Source organism: Diadema antillarum, unplaced genomic scaffold (assembly GCF_040938485.1).
Source record: "Diadema antillarum isolate AM-2024a unplaced genomic scaffold, OU_Dant_1.0 seq00000407_RagTag, whole genome shotgun sequence".
NCBI lineage: Eukaryota > Metazoa > Echinodermata > Echinoidea > Diadematoida > Diadematidae > Diadema > Diadema antillarum.
The window spans coordinates 116,202-143,672 of NW_027271395.1; the positions used below are offsets into that span (position 1 = coordinate 116,202).

General features: G+C 37.2%; 2 protein-coding genes across 2 annotated transcripts; one reads left to right on the forward strand and one right to left on the reverse strand.

The window, feature by feature from the left end:
• Nucleotides 1-480: 480 nt before the first annotated feature.
• LOC139732245 (coagulation factor XIII B chain-like) lies at nucleotides 481-7,828 on the reverse strand. The gene is made up of 8 exons (XM_071643121.1): nucleotides 7,759-7,828; nucleotides 6,482-6,661; nucleotides 5,306-5,482; nucleotides 3,663-3,830; nucleotides 2,700-2,879; nucleotides 1,653-1,856; nucleotides 996-1,160; nucleotides 481-497 (listed from the first exon to the last, which is right to left on the reverse strand). The coding sequence occupies exons 1-8, from the start codon at nucleotides 7,826-7,828 to the stop codon at nucleotides 481-483; spliced, it is 1,161 nt and encodes a 386-aa protein (XP_071499222.1).
• Nucleotides 7,829-14,517: 6,689 nt separating this feature from the next.
• LOC139732270 (gamma-aminobutyric acid receptor-associated protein) lies at nucleotides 14,518-20,593 on the forward strand. The gene is made up of 4 exons (XM_071643143.1): nucleotides 14,518-14,687; nucleotides 16,215-16,293; nucleotides 18,941-19,059; nucleotides 19,802-20,593. The coding sequence occupies exons 1-4, from the start codon at nucleotides 14,598-14,600 to the stop codon at nucleotides 19,865-19,867; spliced, it is 354 nt and encodes a 117-aa protein (XP_071499244.1). The 5' UTR covers nucleotides 14,518-14,597; the 3' UTR covers nucleotides 19,868-20,593.
• Nucleotides 20,594-27,471: the final 6,878 nt, after the last annotated feature.

The following is a 27,471-nucleotide window of genomic DNA, read 5'->3' on the forward strand; positions in this document are numbered from 1 at the left end:
ATAATACTCCACTGATTAAGGTCAAGAACAGATTTCCACTCTATTATATAGGGATAGGCTAATGTACTCTCGTTTAAATGATATCGTTTCGCCACCGTACATGTTTTGTACATGAAATATGAAGAAGTGTCCTTTAAAAGAAATAAATATGGACAATGAAACTTTAAAACAAAACAACCAAAAAATAGCAATGAAAATGAAAAATTAATGTCATTAAGTGGTCGCTACAGTGGACTCTCGAAATAAAATACCTTTTCCACGATGTACTTTAAGGAATGCATTATAACTACCATGTATTGTCTGGGATAATGATTTTAATAAAACGCGGTAAGTAGGTACACGCAGTAGCATGCTGGTCTGGTGTGGAGGTTGTCTTTACACTGAAGGGGTTAATTTCTGATTGCTGTGTTTGTTTATTTGTTTGTTTGTTTGTTTGTTTGTTTGTTTAAACACTGACGACATTCGACCGTTGTATTCCTTTCACAGTTCAGTCTTATCTGCAAGGAAAAGCATGAAAGACATACAAGTGAACGATGAACGGAAGAAACGACTGAAAGACAAAAGTGAGTGTAGGAGAAAAGGAGAAGGAAGGAGGCAACTAGGAAAAAAACAGAATGGAGAAGTCATCAAACATAATCATTAAATAAAAAATAGACACCTAATTAATATTTAAATAAATCAATACAGATTTACAGTCAACTCCCATGATAACGAAATCCTCGGGACCGACAGTTTGATTTCATTATAACGACATGTCGTTATAATTTAAAAAAAAAAAGTACACAAAGATTGTAACTAATAATTCTGAAGCCTAAATTTTTACTTCGCTGTAACCAGAATGTATTGTTATAACCTTGTTCGATATACACCGATATAAGGGGAATTGACCTGTAATCTCAGAATCGTACAGAAAACGTTGCCTGGTTTCAGTAGAAATCTATAGTTTAAAAGGAATATTACTCCGTCTCCTTGCTGTAGTGAAAAAAGCAACTCACATCTGCATTGTACATTTGGTTTCCATGTGCCGTCGTTACAAAAAGCACTCGGTCCACCGAGTCGAACTATTCCTTCTTCATCCACGCAGTCGATCACCTCTTCGACGTGACCGTGGACGAAAACACTGCCTTCGATTAACGTGTTCGACGGCGCCGTGCAGTTATCTGAAATTCAATCAATCGGAGTTCTTACTTGTCGCATGTCATTGGCAGATATTTTGATTACACATTTATTTCTATTTCCCCGGACACAAGAAGAACGCATCGCATTTTCAAATGTCACTGGTACTAAGTAGCATACGATAATATCCGTATGTTTACCAACAGACCAAAGAGTGAAATGTAGAAGGAAAATACTTTTTTTTTTTTCTGGTAAATAGGTCCTACTGATTGCCTGTATTAGAGTAAGAAAATATGCATCGTAATGAATGTAATCTGAAGGTATAGCGTGATAAAAACGTTGAAATATTGCAGCATTTTATGCAAAATCAGGCAAATCTTGATTTTAGCTGGAGGGGAATATTAAGAAGCTGACTAGCTTGTACAGAAAAGGTTCCTTGGGAGAGAGACATCACCATTAGTCATTATACCGCAAACAGTGCACGAACTTGTAGCATACAATGTCACGTGAGATATACCTTCTCTCGATAAACTCACTTTTGCAGACGGGGGAACCCCCGCTTATATCAGCTGACCACGCCCCATCTTTGCAGGTTGCCCTCCAGGGACCCTCCACGTATAGACCGCCACACGAGAACACCATTGTGTCGGTGTGGTCGTAGTAGGTCAGGCCGGACTCGCCCGTGCTCAGCGAGGTGTGGACCAGCCGAGAATCGCTGAAAGACGGAGCTTCACATTGATCTAGAGGACAGCAACGAAGAAGATGTGTTGCTTTATGGATATTAAAGGGGATGGCTAGTAACCGATCAGTGGGAATCAGTGGGAATGCTGAGGGATGATTGTTCCAATCCTTGTGGGATTTATTTAAGAGTACATTATATATCTACTGTTGTGTGAAAATTATTTGCTTCAGAACGGTCTCATATTCAAGTAATGTGCAGATTAATGCCCCGTCACTGACCAGGGACGCTTACCTGGAAACATTAAACTGCACATTACTTGAATATGAGACCATTCTGAAGCAAATAATTTTCACACAAGAATAGATATATAGTGTACTCTTTAATTAATCCCACAAGGATTGGAACAATCACCCTCCAGCATTCCCACTGATTCCCACTGATCAGTTACTAGCCATCCCTTTAAGTTATATTTATGTCACCTTTAATAATATCAAATCCGCTATGTACACCGAGAAATTCGACTGACGTTCGCACCCGAACATTTCTGGTAACAATTTTTCATTGGTCTATTCGTTACTGCGTATCTTATGTCCTATAATATACTTATTATACATATTTCTTTCTTTCTGTTTATAATCACATCTGTGATATACATGAATGAATACACACACACACACACACACACACACACACACACATATATATATATATATATATATATATATATATATATATATATATAATTATATAAAGAGAGAGAGGGAGAGAGAGAGATAGCTGCGTACAAATACATATAGATAGATAGATACAATCATGACAATTATAGTCAAATACTCGAAAAGCAAAGTAAAAGTTCTTTGTGATAAGGAAGTACAATAATTGTATAGTCGGGTTCACTCACTATAGCAGGTTAAGAGGAGAGGATCGGGCTCCCAACCACCTGTCAAGTTGCAGTAGGAGTACAGCGGTCCGATGGGGGACATGGTGTCGGCACATGAGAGTGTCACCCTGGAATTCACACCGTAGGTGGCATCGTCCCCATCAATGGTCACGTTTGCGTTCACTTCCGGAGCAGAGCAGCCTATGATGAGTGTTTAAAAGAAGCATAGTTATGCCAGTCATCATGCAGAGATTATTCTGTGACAAACAGAAGCATTTATTACGCATAACATGATTAACAGATACATGTTTATCATACTTTTTTTTTCAATCGGGATATGGGCCATGAATTAAGTAGGCTCTATTTATTTGGCTATTATAACTCAGTATAATCATATTGAATCAAATTTGATCCAAGGTCTGCGTTAATCTCGACCTTGTCATTATCATTCGTTGTGTGAAATTTGCAAGCACTCCCTCCTCAGCAACCTCTCCCTGTGTAGCCCCACACATACCCCTTCTGATGAAGAGAACAAATATAATCCAGTTTCGTCTTATTCATCACGCGTTTCTCCATCCTCAAGCTTTGCTTATGTGTCAGACTAAAATAACTTTTTAGAAAAAATCTCATTTTCACCCCAGTGTGCCAACCAATATGTTTGAACTTACAGTATTTCTACTGTTTTGCAATTCTCATATCAAAGTTGTACAAGAAATAAAAAAGGATGCTACTATAAGAACCACTAAATGAAACGAAGTGAAATGAAACGAGACTAATCGGGGAATATTGTCAAGAGCAACGCACGAGGGCGTGGCTTCACCAACAAGGCGCCCAGACACCAGCTGCTACTGTAGCGCATGCCTCGACGTCCTCCAAACCCAACAATGCCATCCTCTAAACCACTACGTTCGGTGTAGTCCCGAGCACATGGGCATAGACTTCAATCAAATAACCATGTAAAAGAAAAAAAAGCCACATACTAACCGCTGAACTCGCAGACGACGTCGGGGCTCCACGACCCGTCGTCACACGACGTTTGGATCGTGTCCTCGTTGGTGGTAAGCTGATATCCGTCGATACACGAGAAGACGGCCGTACCACCATGGTCGTATTCTCCCGTCCCATTCGTGTTCGATGGCGCCTCACAGCCAGCTGTGCATGTGTGTGTGCGATACACATTATGATAATTTTATTATACTGATACTGACATTAGTTTCATGCCATTCATTTAGGCCTATATCAGAGTGCTACAGTGATTTTGATTTCACATCTAAAAGCAAGGCTTCCCGTTAGTTTGAGCTAGATGTGTATGAAAAGTATGTGCGCTGAGGAGGGTCTTTTCTTCTTTATTTTTTTCTTCTTCTTCCGCTTCTTTTTCTTCTTCTTCTTCTTCTTCTTCTTCTTCTTATTATTATTATTATTATTATTATTTTAGTATAAGTACAGTACAGTTACTTGCTGATCATGGGGTATGTTTTTACCTTTGTTTATTTGATAGATAATTTTAGTTTTTATACCCTGGTGACAACCGTGTCTTTCTTATATAAAGGGACAATCAATAACGATTAGATCATCTACACATACCTATTTGTCAGCAGAAATCATCTAATACCCCCTCCCCCCCCCCCCTCATCGTTTTCCTCTGTAGACTCATTTTGCTCATTAAATCCGTTAGTATAATCTGTTAGTTCCAGTCGCCACAATGTTATTTGAAAAAGTATATCAAAATTCCATATAAACAAGACAATTATATACTTTTTAATCCAAAAGGTTTTAGCCACAGACTCATGACCCTTTTCCCATGTCGCAAGAATGTGGAGATGGCGTCTTTGATCCACAAAATGTTGTTTTGATTATCATGCTGTCTTGTTTAGGTAATTTTCGATATAATAGAAATCTCCTAAATAATAACAGATGAAGATATAATCATGATAATGGTAAAAGTAAGATGAAAAAGAGTATCTAAAAAACATGAGTAAATCAATCGTTTGGAAAAAAAAAATCCATGAAAGTTTATATTATAACCTGTAATCTCCCTAGTGAAAAAATACTCTTATCAGTCCGTGATCCCACAGCAAATTATATATCCCGTTACTTCATTATTTCAAGGCTTTGTATGTTGTGTATAGATTCTGTCTACAGACCATTTTTGCCCTGCATAATATGTCATGTTATTAACAATTACGATTATGGCTTTCGTGATTAATCTGAACAGAAGAATGCTAAATATCGTTTTGAACGATGAGAGTTAAGTTCAGTTCAGATCAGTTTTATTTTTCACCCAGCAAGGAGTGAAAGAAAGTATAAAGTTTGTCATATCTTCAATATGAGAAGAAAGAAGTAATCTAGAAGACATGTGTAAATTAATCATGCAAATTAGTTATGTAAAATTAATACTTGAATCATAATCAGCGGTAATCTTTAAGAAAAAGAAATGCTTCCCCGGCAGAATGGAAGGTTTTGATATGACATTAGGTTTCTAAACACAATATTATTATGATATTGTGATTCATATTGAATTATCTAATCAATAGTGATTATCATAATTATTTTCAATTATTTGGTCATAATTTTGTCGTGTTCATGTATAATCATGTCTTCATTATAAAGATAAATGACTCCAGCACCTGAACATCCTGGGGTTGTTTGAATGATCCACGTTGAGTTGTCGCCGCAGATACCGCTGCTTGACCCCGTCAGCGTCCCGGACTCACAGGAGAACGTGACGGTGTCGTCCTTGCTGTAGGACGATTGCTCCGGTGTGACGGATACGGAGTCGCCAACGTTCGGTGCAGAACATGGAGCTGTGGGCATTTTGGAGAAAAGGCATGAGATTTTATTGGTACCCGTGGTTGTTATTGGGTTTTTATATACACACGCGCGCGCACATACACATACACACACACTTTTTGATTATATTTTTATTCGAATATCGTTCGATATCACCAATTTTCACAAAGAAACGAATACAAACAATGGTTTCGTGTAGATTCATACAAACAAACAAAAAGACTATACCAAAGTCTACAAATATTCAAATGTTACAATACAAAACTAGACATAAGTCTTACAATACAAATCAATACCTTGATCAAACTAATGATCATACACTTCTGCTTAATCGCACAAAATAGAAAAATGAAAGGACAGCATGATAATTATGAAAGCCTGCAGTAAATTAAAATCCCATAAAGCACACTTTGATATTGATCAAACGATATCCACATCTTTTAACAATTTACTTATAACCCTTCACCCCCTTATATTCCTTATGCAAAAAAAAAGAAACAAAAAGATCACACACACACACACACACACACACATACACACACAATCAAAATAGTAACATTTATTCCGTGTTTCAGCAGTTGTAACCTACCAAGCTAAATGTCATTATAATGTTGCAATGCTTAGGGAATATGAGATTGCAATAATCTAATGCCAAGGATACACGTTTTTGGTCTGTTTTTTTTTTTCTTTTTCTTCTTCTTCTTTTTCGACTTTCAATACAAGAAAGGTGATAGCGTGAGTAAGACAATGCATGTTTAATGGAAACTGCCTTGTTTGGCAATGCTTTCGTCTTGTATCATTTCATGTTCGGAGGATTATTATTCCTCCATTTTATAAAGTGGTTGCAACTTATGTCTACAAAAGAAAAATACCATGTGTATAAAAGCCCCCACAAGATTAAACAAGCAAACAAGTAAACACACACAACCACGCACACACACGGCCGTTAACCATTAACCATTTTCCATCTCCGCATAATGCTACCACATGACTGCTCATAATCTCATGCTCACCGGCACACTCGGCGGTGGAGGGGTCGGGATCCCAGTCGCTTACGATAGTGCTGCAGTAGCTGTACGTGAGCCCGGGAGAGCTACCATCTTCACACGATATGGTCACTGCCTCCCAGTCCGAGTACGAGTCCTTGTCCGGTGTGATTACAACATTGTCACCGACAGAGGGCCTCGAGCATGCTGCCAGTTTTCATAATTATAGATTGCAACATTATGATGTGATTACATTGTATGTTGTGCGTATTATGATACATAAATGTAGTGCTGGATGAATTTTCATATGTTTAAACCAATGCAAAGTTAGCCTGCAAGCATGAAACAGACATGAAACACTAATCACAGATACGCAACTGATAATAATTTTACAATATTTTAATACGAAAACCAAACTTCCAAATTATTGTGCATCAGTTTGGTTGGCCACTGTAAAGTATCACAGGAAAATGTAATTGTTCTACTTTATTTATGCTATAGTTCTTCTGCAAAATCGATTTTTTTTTTTTTTTTTTTTTTTTTTTGGTCTTCTAAATCGCTGTATTATATATCATAGAACAAGCACCCGTCAATAAGCACCCGGAGAAAATAATCTGATTACAGACCAAATACAAGTCATTCATTCTTCTTTTTTTTTTGTAATAGTAAGCTTTTTTTTGGGGGGGGGGGGGGGAATGGTTCCAATCCAGAGAGGATTGCATTTTGGATTTACCCCGAGAATATTAAGAATAATCATATTCATAACTGTTGAGCGGGTTGTCCGATCTTCCTGAACCTTTCACTTAGTGTGTGGCTGATTTCTCTGTATTCGTCGGAACAACAATTTAACACATAAATTATCGGAAATACAAAGAAAAAGTAAATGCTTTCATCCATATTGCTCAAGTGGGTCGTGCATGCAATGATCATGATGGATACATTCCGTGTGATGATGATTATTATAACATCTACGCACAAACATGGAATAACGCTCCTGTATCCAAGATGTACGATGGTGTCCACATTAAGACGTCAAACGATCTTGGTTTAGCGCTAACGAGTGCCTTCTTTTGTCTTTAACGAAGTGAGAAATTATTATATAATTCTATTTTTAATAATGACTATAGTATATCACCATATAAGCGATGGTAGTCTTCCAATGTGACTACTAAGAGCGCTGTTACTCCGCGCATGAATGAAACCAACATCTTAGTTCCGATTAGTGGCCTAAGAATGCGCTCCCGAAATTGCACATTCAACGAACTTTTTGAGGAGTTTTGTCATTAAAATAAAGCTATTCTTACCTTGGAATGTATTGTGGGCTCTTGATAATAGCAGGATCGCTAGTAAGATGAGAGACGCCACACTTCTCATGATGTCGTCACTGAGATGACAATGCCCTTTTATTTTTCACAAAACGACCATTCGACGCGCCAGTATAACATGGTACTGCATTGGTTACATATAGCACGATGTAGACTTCGCCTATGGTTATTCTTCTACTTAGTACTGGTTCCAGTCACTCAGCTTGTAATTGGAAGACTTTGCAGACACCTACGTAAAAATGTCCGGGAGTGTTATCGGAAAACAAACACAAAGTCAGAATACTCGGATCACCTAATAATGTATATTGATAATGAGTTAGAATACACACACACACCTTGCAGATTAAGTGTCTTTGATGATCGAAGTATGCATACAATAATAATATTGTAAACAAATTTGCCCTCACCACACCGGATTTTAATATAGTCAAGCAGTCCGTAAGAGGTTAAGCTTGAGACATAATCTGCCTGTTTAGCAAGTTAATGATTAAACTGACTTGAGTCTTCAAATGGTCATCGTCCCATACCGAAGCATGAACGTTTTATGCAGCGGAAACTTGCTGTATATCAGCCATGCACGAGAATGCCAGAATTCAACTTCTCAAAGTTTGTCCAAATTGACAATAAAAATGAGAGAGGGTGTATGTGGGTGAGGGTTATACTGTAACTCATTAAAAGAGGGCGGCATAGGTTATGGCAGTCGGCTATGTTTATAGGTAAGAATTAAATCATATTTTTCGTCCATCCGACAAAAGGGTAAAGCTTAATAGTTATCTTTTTGTTTGAACAGTTTATAAAAGATACGTCTGGTACAAGGTGGATCATAAAGTATATTACAAGACATGGAACGATTATATACAAACGAACTGCAAAATGAGAGAAACAATGCATACTTTGCAAAGTTGACGTAATAAAGCAGGAATGTAATGGTGGAAAAGAGTGGTCCAATAAAGACAGAGCTTTACGGTGGATACGTTACTTTACAAAACATTTCCTTTATCCCATTTTCTAATTGTATTGTCTATACGTATAGTTCAACAAGCTTGCCCTCTGATAGGAAGGCATCATCTTAAAGGTCCCATTTACCTTTGAGAGTAGTGATTAAAAAAAAAAGATATCACATTTGCTGCATATGTGTGGGTTTGTTGTATCACAAAATATTCTGCCATCTATATATATATATATATATATATATATATATATATTGCAATAAATCCTGAAGTATAAGGAGATATCAGTATTTTTCTCCATAAACCTTAACTGTAGACGGTTTTAACTAGTCTGGAAACATTTATATTATAATTATTGTTCACATTGTGTGCGTTTAACAATACTTAACGTCGATTATACGGATTTTAAAATTTTACAATGGTTGTTTCTATTCCTAACTCACATTTTAGAACTATTTTAAAGCACTAGTGCTGGGTTTTTGTTTCATCAAATGGTAAATTATGCCTTTATTGTTTCCATTTTTCTTCGATACATGATCACTGTAGACCTACCTCATATTTATGAACACATAAACTGGATATTTAGGCCTACAAAACGTTATGCATCGCTATTTTCTCCTGGGTCGAGCAGAGATTAATGCACATTATTATCTAGTTTTGATGAAAGTCTAGAATTATAGAACTGAAAGAGCAAGTTCATATACTACAAAAGTTATGAGAAACAATGCAAAGTATGCATTGTTTTGTCATCATTTATCAAATAAATTCTGTATTATACTTACATTTTGTATTAGATGGCACACATGACTTTTTACAGATTATTACACACCTACTATGTCAAATATATGAGAATACTAAGTCTTTATATTATGTATTACCTTTCGTTGCATGAAAATAAAGTATATTAAATGAATTGAATTAAATTGAAAAGAATAGAATAGAATGAAATATTGAAAATGAATTGGATATCTGCCTCAATATTGATGAGAGCGGTAAAAATGTATGTTACTGTGTTTGTGTGTGTGTGTGTGAGAGAGAGTGTGTGTGTGTATGTGTGTGTGTGTGTGTGTGTGTGCGTGACTGAGGGAAGGAATCGAAACATCGATTTAAATTTATTTTTCACCTCCTTCAGCCAAACAGCAAAAATTCTTATATTGTAGTATTGATGTATATAACATAATATGAAATGAAAGTTGTTATATTATTGACCCTCCTTGAAAAGAAAATACGGCCAAAACTATTCTTTTCTATTCAAAATGAATGTTGTTGTTAACAAACAAACAGACAAACAAATATTTATGTACTCAAATGAGACAAAATACGATTGAAGGCCCTTAATGGTAAACAGGTTAAGCTTTCTTTTATCTTAATAACCCCAACGTAGTTTTGCTTTTCCGGTAAAAATAACAACAACAACAACAAACAAATAAAACATAACTTCCGTAATGAAATGAATGAAATGAAAATGAAACAATAACTTGATGTACAACTGAATTGTTATGGATCCCACTAGGTCGAGTCTAAATAAAACAGGTTTTCCAGTGAATCAGTGAGATAAAGGCATTATCAAGAGAAAGAAAGAAATAGACAAAGAAAGATCAACAATGCTAGCCCATGATGAAAATAGTGAACTGCAGTCAGTGAGGAATAATGGCCATTCTCAAAGGGCATCGCCATCTATTGTTGTAATAAAGTGTCGATCACAATGAAACAAGCGAAAGCCTATGGGTCTGTGCCTCCAGCCACAGTGGACAGGTGACGCGACTTTGTCCCATGTGACGATCCTTCTCTTGCAATTACCGCAAGAGGGCGTTTAAAGACACTCGACTGCTCGACTGCGATGAGGGTGAATCAGAAGTTCGTATGAATAAGCAATTTCGTAGTTCGACTTTGCGCATGAGCGCGCATGAGCAGAAAAAAAAGAAGGTTATTTGCCACAACAGGCATCGATTTATTTGAGATAAAAATCTGTGCGTCATGGTTATTGCCAGCACATCCACCTGACAGCAACTAAGCGTTCTTTAAAGCTTATTTGGCAATAATACAGAAAATAGTTTGTTACTGCATACAGTGCATTGGCCGGCCTATAAAACAAAGGATGCATTCGCGATTGTTGATGGAGAAGCTTTTGTGAATGGTCAGCTGGTCGATGCAATTTCATTCTTTTGTTTGAACATGACTTCCAGAGATTGCTACGTCAGGAAATTTTGTGCATTGTGTCTCTTTGAAAAAAAGTGAATTGCCTAGAGAGCTGAGAGAAGAGAAAGACAATTTTCCGAAAATGTGCACATGAGCTAATTACGAAATGGCATACATGTATTTTTATTGCTGTCATATCATTCTTGAGGTTGAACGTATGGGGGCACTGTGGCATAGTGGAAAAGACTCCCTACTCCCAATCTGAGGACCCGACTCTCGAATCCCGCCCAGTGATTACGTCCTTGGACAAGATGTTTTTACCCACTGTGTCCCTCTCGACCCAGGTGTATAAATGGGAACCTGGCAGCGCTAGGGTAATGATAATAGCAGGGCCCTCTGGTAGAGCAGTGGCAACACTGAAGAGGCTACCCTGGGTAAATAAGACCTTATTATTATTATTATTATTATTCCTTTCCCGTCCTCTTCAGAATAGGTCAGCAAGCCTTTTTGACCTATATTGGTGCAAATTGACAATACCAAAATAAAAACAAAACCTGATTACAGCTCTCATCGGAATTACTGCAGACCCCCCCCCCCCCCCACACACACACACACAATCATTATATCCGAACTATGAAATGAAACACGATTCCCTTGATTCCCATGGAAGAAACACGTTTGATCTGTTTAAGAAATCATCTTTAGTTATTAAGATTTCAAATACTCATAACTTAAATCGCATGTTTCTTCATATCATTTAGGGACCTAATTGGCGGGAGGCTTAACCCAACACACACACGTAGCCATGCGATGAAAATTAATTATAGATAGTATAAAAAAATATGCTTAGCCTTGAGAGCTTCTGGTTAAAACTATGGGAAGAGGTTACTTTTTTTTCGTAATAGGTTTGATAAAAAAAAAAAATGCAAAAAATGGGGGGGGGGGGGGGGATGAGAGGCGAGAATTCATTTAGTGGATGCCATGTTGTGAAGGCATGTTCCTACACTGACCGAAAGCTGCGAACGATGTCAGAACTGCTTGTTGATGTGCGTGCACAAAGCAGTGCGCAAATGTCAGAATTGTTTTGTGACGTCACAATTGTTTGTTTTTTTTGGTATAAATGGTTACATTTCATGGAGAGTGACGGTATGAAACAATGCGCAATGTCTGAATTGTTTTGTGACGTCACATTTGTTGTTGTTGTTTTAAAGAAATATGACGATGTTTCGGACGGTACGATTGTACGAACCTGTGCATAATTTTAGAATTGTTTTGTGATGTCACAATTGCTTTGTGACGTCATTTCGGAAATAGTACTCCAAGGAGTGTCAAAATCAAATATGCCAACATCGTGACATAACTGAAAATGCCTATAGGCGCTGATCCCGTGAATCTCTTTCAACCAACCACTAATAGAATACATTTTTAAAATCTAAAATATGACATATATAGGGCCTAATCTCATTTTAGAGTACCCGTTTGATATTGCCTGCATTACACGTTAATCATTCGCAATGACAATGCCCCCCCCCCCAAAAAAAAAAGAGTGATTTATTACTATTACTTTTGTAAAGATGTGTTTTCTACTCAATGCGATCATATTATTATTTTGGCAACAAAGTCCCTCTCGACCCAGGTGCGTGAGTGAGTTAGTGGCAATGGGGTTACACTATAGGCAGGCTCGACATTAAAGGGGCTGAACAGTACTGGTTGAGGTGGGGATTCATGATTTTTACATTCCTATAAGTGAGATAATGAGAAACCTCTTATGAAATATGAAAGAGCATGTATTTTTTAGAAGGATTCAACGTTTATTTGATGAAAATTGGTTTTCAAATGGCTGGGATATTAAAAAAAGTGATTTTTAATAATAAAAGGCGACAGGCCACAACTTTATTAGGATCTCTTTGTTTCACCTTGTTTTTGGATATCTCGGCCACTTCAAAACCGATTTTCATTAAATAAACTTTTGATACCCCTTAGAATTGCATCCTCTTTGACATCTCATATAGTGGTTTCTGAATATCTCGCAAAACGTTATAATCTAAATCCTCACCTCGACCAGAACTGTACACACCCTTTAAAGCGGTGGCCCGGTGGCCCGGGGCTACCAGAAATAAATGTCGGGCCAACATCTGGGAAGCATTCATGAAGCGTTTTGGTCGGATATTTTTCTGACAAACTGTTACAAGCTACTGAAATCCTTGCATCTGATTGACTGAGAGCAAATTTCTCTATGTCGGACAAAATGCTTCATGAAATGCCCCCCTGGACATCAAATTCATTGTCCGGTCATCAAAAGTTATAGTGTCAAGCCTTGCTATATACCGCATGGAACTTTGGAGAGGAGTGATACTAGTATTGAAGATGTGTTCCTGTGGGTAATAACATTATGATTGTCATGGCGGTGTAGGACACTATTACTAACAATGTCTCCCACCGTTTTCTCCTGAATCGCCTGCAATAGTTTCCCTTATTGTGCAATATGAAGGGTCAATTTAGGGTGCATGTGAGCGAAACGTCCATTTGCGCAGGTCAGAAAACATGTCGTTTCTGCATTGAAAAATACAAAACGAAGGGTAAAATTAATGATGTTATTTCTTACATTTTTTAAATATAACTTGTGCCCCTTCGGTTCTCTCACTGACTATTTAAAATAGTATGTGTGTGACGTTTTAAGCAGATATAGTGCGTGATTGTATAGTTGCTAGTTTCGTTTACTGACCGTGGTAAAAACTAAAACTCTGCAGGGGTTTAGGATGGTTTGTATAATACTTCTTATAGAGTATAGGACCTATATGTCGGCGTAGGCCTATACACTTGGCCTATCAATCGTTCATTCCTGCAACTTCGCACTTGGTTAGGCCTATATTTCTGGCACATCATGTTGTATTCTAGTAATTGTTATCATCGGCAAAAATTATGTTTACATAATAGACTACAGTAATTTTTCGACCTTGTGGTCGCATATCGTGTCAAAATGAGAGAAGAAAGGGCAAAATGCATGCAGAATCGTCCACCTGCGGTTCTGTAATACGTAACGGAGTAACGATGATAAAATTGAAAAGAATAATCAGCGAGCAATGTACTGTATGTTTTGTGAAGGGGACAATACGAGAAGGGATCGGAAGGACCTGTCAAACTAGAGAGCTATAAAATCATAGCAGTTCCCACCTCCATGTTTACAGCTATATTTCTTTGGTGCCTAAGTCTTCGAAGTAAAAGTAATCAGGAACATCAATTTTTGTTCCTACTCGTGATGTGGTATTTTGACATTACGCTTGGTCTATTTATAGTAACAGACCACAGCTGACAACCGACCCTGTGTTGTACTAGTAGTAGTGCACTTCATCGGGGATGTCCACATCTATGACGCAATCGTGGGAATCGCAATCACATGCAATAACAATATCCTTCCGCATGTGTCGCACATAGAAAATAAACTTTCTCACTAAAACAATATCCGTCAAAATTTAAGTCATGTCATCCCATCTGATTAAACTAGAGCGCAGTTGCACATAACAAGTGCTGCTTTAAAACTTTGAGAGATATTGAATGCAGTAAATTCATAGTGTTAACCCATTTTCACACCAGTGTGAAAAAACTGAGGGCAGTAACATAAAGCGGAGTAATTCGGTCGCCATTTTATCAACAAAGTGGATGTGCACGCAGATAAGTGTCCGACACAGTGATCTGACTCTTAGTTCACAAATTTGATAAATCTTCAAAATGAAGTGGTTGTACAAAGAGGAACACCCCTTCGAAAAGAGGAGGCAAGAAGGAGAAAAAATCAGGAAGAAATATCCCGACAGAGTGCCGGTAATGTACAATTTTGCACACAGAGAGTGACTTGTTTAGGTTCTTCGTGCTGTTGAAAAAAGTACATCAGACATTGCATACGCGTACACGGAACATATATGTGTGCAGATTGTCTATGGGATATCACGTAGCCTACGTTTACGTTTACGTCGCATTGCAGCGAACCATGCACCAGTAGTACCGCAGTACAGTAATTTGTACATTGTCATAGTCATACATGGAATCCGTACCGGTACACATACACACGAACGCGAAAACAAGAAAATATGGGAAAACATGACGTGTCTATAAACGTAAACACCACCTGCACTTCTTAAAACCACTGCACTGCTTCGCAAATAACAGTGCGTAAAACACGGCATATATTAGCTCTTGATTTGAATAAAACTTGCTCGTACTCGTGGCAGTGCAGTGTCTACGAAACTGAGTAGAATCGGGGAGTTGAGCACTAGAAATCTATATTGTAACGGTATTTTAAAACTAAAAGTAAAACAGCTAGTAGTGACCTGGTGTAGTTAAGGACTAGTACTAGATCCGTACAGTACTTTCGTTATATTGATGAAAATGTGAGAGCATTCTCATGATAATTACAGTAGAATCTAGATGCTTGCCTATCGAATATTTCAGATTTGACAAATCATATTCAGAGATGCCAAGTTCAAAAAACTTTTATGAGTGAGATTTTCATGACTCGGCGTTTCAGCACGCGTGCGCGCGCTGAAACGAGGAGGGTGTCACCCCTCCCACGGTAGGGAGCTTTTTTTAAATTATTACATGTAGCTCTTAATGATGCGATCTGATGCATACTTAAGTGACTTTTTTTGACTAAGTTTGAAAGACAAAGGAAAATATACTGTCAATTGCAGCTATCACTTGAATCCTTTGAGCTATACTCCTTATTTTTGGCACAAATTGCAGACTTCACCCGATGCGTGAGAAAAATGGGTGCCCTGCGTGAGATCGTGAGACAGGCCATAAATGCTTGAGTCTCACGCAGAATGCGTGAGACTTGGTAGCTCTGCATATTTATCATGTCATAGATTAGACCTGCCTTTTGTTATCCGCTTGCTAATTAATCTGCACATCTGAGAAGAGAGAGAGATGAAGCAAAATTTATGAAATTAAAGGTAAGGTAATCGCGCTATTAACGCTGCGTTTAGCGTAACTCGCATGGATGAAAGCTGTGACTAAAATCCGAATTTATCTTTCATTCTATGACAAATTATTGATAAAAACCATGTGTATGTTTTTAGGCCCGAAAATTATCTCGCAATAACCGGAAATCCAAATCTCCATAGGCTAACAACACGCAAATTTATTTTCGACCGGACGATTTATCTCATTTTAAGCGGATTCTCGTTATAACGGGATTCCCCTGTATTAAAAACTAAAACTGAAGGGGAGGGGGGGATAGATACAGTTTACACAACTTGTACCCACACATAAAAACTTGTAACATGTATTCTAGAATGTCTTGTGTAAATGTGTGTTACAGTGCATATAATGTCTCTTCCTTTATTCTGTCAGGTCATTGTTGAAAAGGCAGCCAAAGCTCGCATTGGAGATCTCGACAAGAAGAAGTACCTTGTTCCCTCAGATCTGACAGGTATGTTTTGCATGTGATCATTCTGCAATTGTGTCCCAATAGTCACTGTTTTGTGCAGTTGAAAATGCTGAAAAAAGAGTAGTTAGTACAAGCCAAATACAATGTATTCACTTGGATGTCCTATCAGTAGGATCACAATCTACCAGTTTAGTGCTGAAATGTGCTCCATCAACTTTTTCACTGTCTTTCCATTTTCATGCAGCATCATGGGATATGTAATAGTGATTGTCTACATTACAGTATTACAGAAACTACGTAGAGCACGCACTTTTAATAGTGCGCGTTTGAAAACCTCAAAAATGTGCAGCTTGAACTCCCAAGTTCATTGACCCTACCTGTCAAAATATCAAAAATCCTTCATAAATTCCCCCAAAATTCTCGGATGACTACCAAAATTTAATCATCTATTACTTGTATCATTCTAAACCTTTCCTGCAAGTTTCATCCAAATCCGCTAACTACTTTTTGAGTTACAATTTGTATTTTGCATACGGACAAACTAACAAACAAACACACAAACCAGTGGTAACGAAAACATAACCTCCTCCCTTGGCGGAGATAATGATAAAAGAGGGAGGGTACCTGTTTCTGTTCTCCCAATTCTTTTCAAGAGGTACAACAGATATATGTGTTCTGCAACAACAGTTTGTATTTGAATACAGGGAGGTGATTAATTTCAAACAAACAAACACACAAACCAGTGGTAACGAAAACATAACCTCCTCCCTTGGCGGAGATAATGATAAAAGAGGGAGGGTACCTGTTTCTGTTCTCCCAATTCTTTTCAAGAGGTACAACAGATCTATGTGTTCTGCAACAACAGTTTGTATTTGAATACAGGGAGGTGATTAATTTCCCTACTCTTTCTTTTAATTTAGTTGGAAAAGGGGGGGGGGGGATAAAAAGTTATCTGTTTTTTTATCCTACCAAGAACAGCTGCAGTCAAACTTGGGGGGGGGGGGGGATCATGCAAAGTTCTGCTTCCAATTGTTGCTAGAGGAAATATAGTGCACTATACAAACATTATGTACCACTTGGTGTGGATGATTTGTAACTTCAGTACTCTACAGCTCGTACACAATGCTGTGTTGGTGATAAGGTTGTGACAGTCCTTAGTCTGTAACATTGATATCAAAGAGCATGATAAGTTTTTAGTCCTTTTGAAGTTTAAAAAAACATGAAGATACAAATTGATAGTAATTTATTTTCATTAGATCTGTGGATTTGTACAAATGTGTATGTGCTACCAAATTGTCACTGCCATGAATGGTTATACAATTTTGTATGCCTCTTGGTGTTTGCCTGCTGGTATGCATCAAGCACTGTCTTGCATTTTCCTTCTTCAGGAATCTTTTGTCTAGCAATATTGGATTCAGAGGGAAGGTAGATTATAGCAATTAACGTAGGCCTACTGGAATGAGAATCCATTTTGTTGCACATGTTTATTATGACAGAGTACATTAACATACAGTATTCGTATTATGTACAGTGTAGGTGTACAGACTCTGTACTCACACAGCTGTACATCACAAACTGTACAGTACGTGCCAATGTGTACACAATGTCAGCAAATGTGCAGCAAGGAGGTACAAGTGTAGTTCCTCTTGACCCATGACCTTGTGTAAACATTACTGGAAAAAATGCAGTAATAAAAGTTTGACAAGCATATTATTGTCATTAAAGCAGTATATGCAGAGGGTTCTACCCTCACCCTCAAAAGTGCTTTGTACATCACTTATGTGAATGCAATGTACCCAAGGTGAAAAGTGATCATTGAAGCAAACCTGGAAGTAAGTTTCATTGACAAACACTCAGTAGTAAATGTACAACCCAGCCAATGCTGGACAGGGCAGTGTCAATAATTGCGTGGTACATGTGAGAACTCCACCACAAAAACAAAACAACAGGGATTTGACAGATTATGTTTCTTAAAAATCAAATATTGGTAGAAAATTTCAGCTTCAAATATTGGTAGAAAATTTCAGCATTAAGACTGATGTGAATATTTCAACTCATCAGTATTGGATGTTCCTATCCCAGTAAAAAAAGAAAGAAAATGAAATAAAAATAAAAAAATAAATGGGAAATCCAGTCTTCAGTTTCTGTTGTAGGAAAAGGGCTTTGAAGTTGAAAACCTGGAAACATTATCGTTATACATGTACTGTACACCTTTGTGCTGACTATCTCTCTCTCTCTCTGTTTCTGTCCTGTGCTTGACAAAACAAGGATTTGGAAGTTGAAAACCTGGAAACATGATCTTTATGCACCTTTGTGCTGGGTATCTCTCTCTCTCTCTCTCTCTTTCATTCTCTCTCCTGTGCTTGACAAAACAAGGATTTGATACTCTGAAAGACTGAAACTATGCAAAGGGATAATCAGATAATTCAGTGACTTAGCATAGTACACACTTACTTCCAGAGTTAATTGTGACTTGCTTGGCAAACAAATATGACAGGTTGTCATCTCATGATGAAGAAAATGGCCCTACAAAATGTACATGTACATACATCTCTATAATCACACATTTTCAGGCCTGTTGAATATAAATCCGTGGTGCAGTTTTCTATGAGTTTTGTGCTGCATGTAGAGGGTTTTAGAACCCTGCTCTATTTCTGTTTGTTTCTTATTTTATCTCTCCCCCATACAGTTGGTCAGTTCTACTTCCTCATCAGAAAAAGAATTCAACTCAGACCAGAGGATGCCCTGTTTTTCTTCGTAAACAATGTCATTCCGCCAACCAGCGCAACAATGGGACAGTTGTACCAGGTGAGTTTTAGCGCGAGAATGGTGAACTCACCTCACCAGAGATGCTGCCTCAATTTACAGTAACTGAAAGCTTGTAGATCGATGGATATATTATTTTTCAGTCAGAGTAAATTGAAGCTTAAACCTGCCTTCAACAGTTATAGAGTAAAAATGCTGTATACACTGTATGTAGAACATTTCTTTTCTTACAACTTCGAATGATTTGTACAATTTGACAAGTAGCATATCGTCCCTTGGAGAGTCAAAAAAACGTTCTTAATCTTCGCAACATTTTTTGCTACATGAAAAATAACATCATTGTTAGTATCAAATAACATTATTTTAGATTACATTGATGATTTTAACATTTTAAAACACAAATCATTATTTTAAATCCAGTTGATGTTTGATGTTTATGATTGAATATAGAGCTTTTAGCACACACTGTACATGTTATGTAGATGCCTATTGAGGTACAAGGTCTTGTCACCCTGCATACAATATACTGTACAGTACGTGCTGTGTATTTGATTATCATATTTTTGTTAAAGATGATATTTCAAGTCATTCCTTAGATTAGCAAAGTGTAAATATTCCACTGTTAAAATAAAATCATGTTTTTGTGTAGCCACCACAAGAAATAAAAAGTATTTGCTGTTCTTCATCCCGCCTTATGCTGTTATCACCTCTGACTTTACATTTGTGTGTGTTTAAAGCCCAATACTTGTATTTTCTTCTATTTCATTGCTTTCATTTTGAACAGGACCACCATGAAGAGGATTTCTTCCTGTACATAGCCTACAGTGATGAGAGTGTATACGGAGCATAGAGTGCAATCCACGGACTCGGCTGCTCTCACTTATTCCGTGCTTTGTCGACACACAATCATATAATCAATAATACACTGGAGGAAAGAAAAAAAGGAAACAAAACAAAACAAAAAGGATATTTAAACTTTAAAGAAAAAAAAGCGAGAAACAACCTTGAATTGAAAGAAGTCAAGATGGAAAGTGAGAAGCATGAACTGAAAAAGAAAAAGAAATGATTAAATAAATAAAGATCGTTGTGAGCTCTACATAGAGAGTATGGGAAGAGCACTTTTTTTCTTTTTTCTTTTTTTCTTTTTGCCTTGGCTCTGTGCTGGTAATAAAGGCTTTTCCTTTGTTTAATTAATACTCTTCTTATTTGTCATTTATCTAGAGATAGCGATATCAGCTTATCATGCTGATATTATTCAACAACTATATTTTAATGTAAATAATGCAATGTGTGTATACACTGTAATTATTATATGCATGTAGAATTTTGTGTAATCTGGTTTGTAGGTGCACTGACTGTATTATAAGCGGATACGTGAATTTTTCTGTCAAGAAATTTTAGGTGCAGCCTTTGAGTACATGCATGTACATGTATGTACAATATGTTGCCATGCATTGTGAAACCATTAACGTAAGCTGTACGCTGTCACTGTGAAATGAAAGTGAATTAAAAACTTGTGAGGAAGTTCAGAGATCTTGCCTTTTATACCATGTATAGAAAGGTCTTGTGGGGGGGGGGGGGGTGGGGGGAGTTGGCAGTTAACACATTGCACAGTTTCAAGAAGTGTATAATGAAACTTACGAAAGACACTTCTGTGCGTCACATACATATAAAACCTGCAGTCATTTCACCTAAAGCACTTTATGGTGTGTGTGTTTTACATGTTCTGCTTTTTATAGTGTTGAGAATCATTTACTCATCCCCACTGATTCAAGTGAACTGACAGTTAACCCTGGGATAAAGTACATTAGAAACATGACTTTCCCTCATATCAGCTTGGTGTTACAGGGAATCAAACGTGACCATGGCTTTTGAACTTTTTTTTTTTTTTTTTCAAAGACCCCTCTGTTTCAAAAGCAGCAAACAGTATACACTGTACTTGTTTTAGTCCTTGCATTTATATTGAACAAAACAATGATTTCAAAAAGTGCACCTTTTTTATTATTATTATTATTTTTTTAATAGAATAGAAACATAGAGTGAATTTTTACCATGTTGGTTCTGGTTCAGCTTTAGAGCTTGTATTGTTTCTGTGTGTATTTTTAATACTTGACTTTTTTTGTTTTGGTAAACTTATAATAGTAAATACGTCTGTTAATGATATGTAATATTATGTATGCATGGTCAAGCTGAACACAATGGTGTGATACCTGCACAATGTATTGCTACTTCAGCATCTATATGAAAAAAAAAGAAGACAGCTTTAGCCTGATGTTGCATTGTGGGTGTTTTTGCTATTTGTTGTGTGGTTTTGGAATCCCTCCCCCCCCCCCCCCCCCCCTTCCAATCTTGCATAGCAGTATTTCATTGCCCACAAGGTTTGCAATATGATTATGAAAGTCTTTGGGTCTTTTTTATTAGTCCTGAGTAGAATCTTCTTTATTTAAAGAAATTTTACTATAAGGAGGGTGATTGGATTGTGTATGATACAGCCAAAAACTTGACAGATTTTGATTTTATTTGTTTCATTTGTTTATTAATTCTTTTTATTTAAGTTTATTGCCGTTATTGTTATCCTTATTTTATTTATTTTATTTTGCATACTGTTCATAAACTTTGTATATAAGTAGAGGGCTGTGGGATTTTCATTCTGCATTTGCAAGAGCTGATAGAATTCTCAAATGTGGCATTGTGCCTCAATCATGTGTCTATATAAGCCATTATGCTTGAACATGCCGCTGCAAAAGCCAAAGGTAAGTACACGTATCTTGAAAAGCTAGCACTTGGGGTACATGTCGTAAAAAACAATGCAAATTAGGTATCTAGACACTTGCATTGTACACGTACATGTCGTCTTCGTGGACTATACAGGTCAAAAACATCTTCATTCAGAAGAAGCGTAGGTGTATGCTGTAGAGGCCAAGGCTGTACTCCGTCACATACAAAGTGGTATTTGCATCCATTTGGTAGTTTGCAGCAGTGTATTGGAAGGTTTGAAGTTGTTGATTTATTGTCTCTGATCATTGTCAAAGGCTGTGTGAAAAAACCCGAAAACAAAACAAATATAATATTCAATACCATCCGTGATGTATCGTTTTGATGATTTCTTTTGTGTTTAAGTCATTAGAGGTACCAGTATTTTGCAAGAGATATTTTGGAATGGAGGATGAGTCAGCTCTTTGTCAACAGTATGCTGAGAACCCCACAGATTGTGTGTGTGTGTGTGTGTGTGTGTGTGTGTATGTGTGTGTGTACAATAACAAATGCATGTACAAAAAAGGGGTTGTAAATGTATACATAAGTACACATGTACTTGTATTAAAATGAGTCACTTGTACAGTCAACCTTGCTTAAGTCGACCTCGCGTATTAAGTCAAATAATCGCCCCCGTTAAGGGTCTTTTCAAGTCCTCTTCTTTTTATATTGTACATGTACAACTGGTACTGATTTAAATCCCTCTTCATATTAGTCAAATTTCCTCTAAAGTCAAAGCTATTTCGTCAGTCCAAGTAGATTCGACTTGATCAAGGTTGACTGTAATTGACACCAATATCTTCTCTGTGAATGTGTGTGTGTGAATTGAAGAGCCATGACCTTTTGTTTGCTGTGTGTGACTGACTGGAATACTGCAATTGAATGTTCTTTGGAACATGTTTATCAAGTGTACTCTATGGTGCGTTGGGATATTTTTGATGCAGGGTTACAAATTATGTACTGTACTGGTGAATTTCAGTGAGTGTGTGTGATACATGGGGACTTTCTGTTACAATGTTATCTTTTAATACAAGATTAATTTGCTTTGCACTACTCTTGTACAGAAATGAGATAGAGGAAGCAAACCCATACTACACATGCAAATCTCACATTCCCCTTCCACCCCATCCTTCTCCCATTTGCTTACAAAGCTACAACAACGATGACGACAACGACGATGACGATAACAACAACAACAACACCAACACATACAGACACACACACACACACACAAACAAAAACCAAGCACAAATGCTTGAGAACAAAGGTTAATAAACATCACTAGAATTTTGAAATGTAGTGCAGTATAGTACTCTCTCTCTCTGGCAAGCATTTAAAAAAAAGTCATAGGAAGTCATCAATTGTTTTCTTTGAATGTGGATGTACACAATTATTAAACTAGAAATAGACAACTCTTTCACAGATCTAGAGCAACTTCTCATTCCCTGTATAAATCAATTCGGTATATTAGGCCAAATGTGTGGAATTCTCTGCCTCCATCTTTACGCAATATTCAACTGAACACATTTAAAACTGGGGTATAAATTTTATCTTTTGTCTTATCCTACATCCTACATACACTCATACACACGCTCACACACAAACACACATTGAGTAATTTTGTGCTGTGAGTAATTTTGTGCTGTAACAAAACGTAGATTTATTTCCATGTCCTACATAATGGGTGTATCTACCTGTCAACCCTCATAGAATTTTTAATTACTGATACAAGGTACATCCTATTTCATTTTTCTTAAATATTATAATGCACTCTGTTCATTGTATTTGTTTGCTGAAATACTTTTTCACAGTTTATACCTGTACATATTGTGTATACATGAATGATTGTTATTTTCCAATTTTTATCTGAAGAATGAAATAAAACGAATGAATGAATAAATGAATAGCAGCAAATTTCAACACAAATTGCCATTGAAGGAAGGCCTCGCATGCACAGGACATACAATGCAGCAAACTTGTTTATTTCCAGTGGCAACCTATCTGGATACAATGGCAATGGCGCAATCAGATTATTAAACCTACAAGAGTTAGACATGTATTGCATGGATCAAACACAGCCTATGCAAGTCATGTGTGAGATACACACCTGTAGTAGACCTTATGGCCCGAATTCACGAAGGTGGTGCAAATAAAACCATGGTTTAAACCATGGACAAAAACCATGGAGCGCCAAGTGTCGCATGGCATATTTCGTTACGAAATCAGTCATTTCGTCGACAAAATGACCGACCATTAACGAAATTATCATTTCGTGGATGAAAGTGTTCATTTAGTTACAAAATGTTGTCATTTCGTTACAAAATAATCATTTCATCGACTAAATGACTGATTTTGCAACGAAATATTACATGCGACACTTGCCGCTTCATGGTTTTTGTCCATGGTTTAAACCATGGTTTCATTTGTACCACCTTCGTGAATTCGGGCCTATGCGTTTTCAAAGTCAATCATGCATAGATTATATTCGCTGATCACAGTCTACCTTTATCACCCATCTACAGTACATTATGGTGCAACTTGAGCAATCCTCTAGGATAGAAATAGTACAGTGTACCTTCACTTGTAAATGAGTTACCTGGTACCAGGTATTTTGTTTGGACAGTTCATTATGTAGAATATCCAACCAAAAAAAAACACAAACAAACAAAACATGATTCAAGCAACACACACATCTACCTAGCATTACCAGGGAACACAGACTCCTGTTATATATGTCTTGATTTTTTTTGTTTTGTTTTATTTTCAAGCATCTTTTGAAGCACACACCAAGTTGTATACGTACTTTCAAGCAAGAACCAAGGAATATTAAGTGTCAATGTACGAATACAGCACAGACTCTCGATTCTGGTGAGACGCAGTATTGAAACAGAGGTACCAGGTATGCATGATTATTATTCTAAAACATTAAGACCTATACAGTGGACTCCTGGGGGGTGTTTTATCAACGTTTGTCAGCGCAAAAAGTTGTCATTGCTGACAATCACCATAGTAACAGTCAGTAACCAGAGCATCTCATCCAATCAAAACCGAGGATTTTGCTGAAATTGTCAGTGCTGACACTTGTCGGCACCGACAAACATTGTAAAAAACCCCCCAGGACTCCCGTTATAATGAAGTCCTTGGGACCAGCAGTTTACTTTCGTTATAAGCGAACAAATAAACAATAAAAAACATAGAGCGATTAATTTTGGGCCTGGTTTCTTATTTCTTTGTAACCAAAATTTTGTTACAACCATGTTCATTGTAACAAATAAACAATAAAAAACAGAGCGAATAATTTTGGGCCTGGTTTTTATTTCTTTGTCACCAAAATTTTGTTATAACCATGTTCATTGTAACAAATAAACAATAAAAAAACATAGAGCAAATAATTTTGGGCCTGGTTTTTTATTTCTTTGTAACCGAAATTTTGTTACAACCATGTTCATTGTAACAGGAGTGCACTGTACGACTGACCTGGGTTTGGGACCATCTTGGTCTGAGGGAAAGGGGCTGCAGGAGAATAAGTGTGAATCTGATTTTGGCTATGGGAGATCTTGCTTTTAGAATGGCTGATGGCCCTCAAAATTTGTGCAGGCAGAATATATCACAAGATGTGGCAATTGCATAAATACAATGTATATAATCTATATTTACTTGTATACGAGTTCTGTTCCATGTACAATGTATCTACAATTACAAACACAATCACATCATTTCTCAAGAGTGTTATTTTTATACTGATTCGATGATTAAATGCTGCCACTCTAAAACAACAGCTGCAGGAGTATCTGAACAGCATGCATCACACTGATGTTAATGCATATATGACATTAAGTACAGTGTGGGGACTTGAGATCTGATTACAATATTAGAAATGACTGATGTAACCTGTTTTCTCGGTCCAAGTAGAACTTCTCGAATACATGTACACGTACTCCACTTTTGAGTGGCTGCTTTAAACAGAACAAAACAAAACAAAATTGCTACAATATGCAAAAACTTCACTCTTCCATGGACCTCTCTGTACAGCGGAATTTTGTCATACCGAGGCCTGATATAACGATTGCTGATACTGTATCACATGGTACTTATGCGATCCCTTGCCTTTTACCTAGTGATACATTGCACAAGGATGATGACATGGGGGCTTACGTACTGTATTCCAGTAACGTCGCAATGTAATTCATTACAATACCACTTGCACGAACAAGTTCACGTTCACCTATGAATGATTTATGCATACATTGTACGTTCTTCTGTTGTTCTGCTTCCTTGAGCACCAAAACAGGCATTCTTATGTGTATGTAAAGCTGCGATATTGTCATCCCCATTCATTATGATTTATAATGAATTTTGAAAACATTTTCATTCCTCATTCCAATCTTTATAAATCCTAAAACTTTGTAGGCCTACCCATTATACCCAATTTCTAGACGTTAAAATGCAAAAGTCTCAAATTCATCAAGAGGTTTCCTCTAAAATCCCATAAAGTTCTAATCTCAGATTCTAGTTTTATGAAATCTCTTCCATTCTGTGTTTGTCTGATTTTACTCAGTTACATCTTTCTATGTGCCATGTTTGCACGCCAAACTCGGTTGCGAAGTTCACACATTTCGCTCAAACTCGCCCAAACTGATCTATAAATTGCCAAATGCCACAGTATGTATAATGAAGCTTCACTCGCAAACCTATTCATCTAACATACTTGTATATCTTGCACTGTGTGGTGATTGAATATCAAGCGGTGTTCCCTATTGGATTTTTGAGTGATTTCTAAGTTTCTCTTCCTGTTTTGTGAGCACAGGTCATGCCAAGACAATAATGTACATGTAGCTACTGGTCATTTGACAGAAAAAAAAAAATCACAGATTTGTCATAAGATTTACATTAAAGCAATGCTTGGCATTTTTTCTATAACATTGCTCTTTGCATGCCCAGCAAACAAACATCTACAAGAAGTTACATAGAGATTAAAAAGAGAATGTTTTCCCAAAGAACATCTGCATTGCAGACTCAGAACAATGTGGCACACAGGGAGTTTACACTTGTTCTTCTCTCCAGTGGGATGTCCTACACAGTTGGTCCAGATGACTACCTGATGTCTGATGACTAGCAGTTGACTGCTTGTTCAGTGTGCCCCATGCCACTACATTCTGAGTACCCCACTGGCTAGTTGATGCCCCATTCTCACCTCTCATCTACACCAAAAAATTACCCCAGAAGGCATACCACATCATACACCAGCATGGCATCAAATCCACCCAGTTTATCTTTCTAACCTATACACTGGAGGGCAGCGCAATTAAAGCAAGTTCACAGTTAGCGCTAGTCTAAAATGACCTCTCCAACAACACACTTTACAAAACATGAATCGTCTTCAAGAAGACCAGTCGAAAATAGCCATGCAGGAAGTGGTTATTTACATGTCAGTGCTGCATGAATGGCTTTTGTTAATTTTGCTGAAAAGAATGCATATTCACATGTAATACCAATCTGCACCTGGTTCATTTACAACACATTTGTCATGAAGCCCTATCTAGGTTTTGAATATCTCAGTTTCAAATCCATTTCAAGAGAAGGTCTGCAATGACCTTCATCTGCACATGCTCAGATTGGAACTATGAACTGGCTTATTGTCTATGTGGACCAACAGACACAGATCATGGAGTAAATGTCCAATAAGTGTGTTATTACCAC

Excerpts from the sequence above, each read along its gene's own strand:
- LOC139732245 (XM_071643121.1), bottom strand. The coding sequence starts at position 7,828 with ATGAGAAGTGTGGCGTCTCTCATCTTACTAGCGATCCTGCTATTATCA. Across the intron at positions 3,831-5,305 it reads AACAACCCCAGGATGTTCAG|CTGGCTGTGAGGCGCCATCG; the intron begins GTGCTGGAGTCA and ends ACACATGCACAG. Across the intron at positions 1,857-2,699 it reads TCTCCTCTTAACCTGCTATA|ATCAATGTGAAGCTCCGTCT; the intron begins GTGAGTGAACCC and ends GCTGTCCTCTAG.
- LOC139732270 (XM_071643143.1), top strand. The coding sequence starts at position 14,598 with ATGAAGTGGTTGTACAAAGAGGAACACCCCTTCGAAAAGAGGAGGCAA. Across the intron at positions 16,294-18,940 it reads TGTTCCCTCAGATCTGACAG|TTGGTCAGTTCTACTTCCTC; the intron begins GTATGTTTTGCA and ends TCCCCCATACAG. Across the intron at positions 19,060-19,801 it reads CAATGGGACAGTTGTACCAG|GACCACCATGAAGAGGATTT; the intron begins GTGAGTTTTAGC and ends CATTTTGAACAG.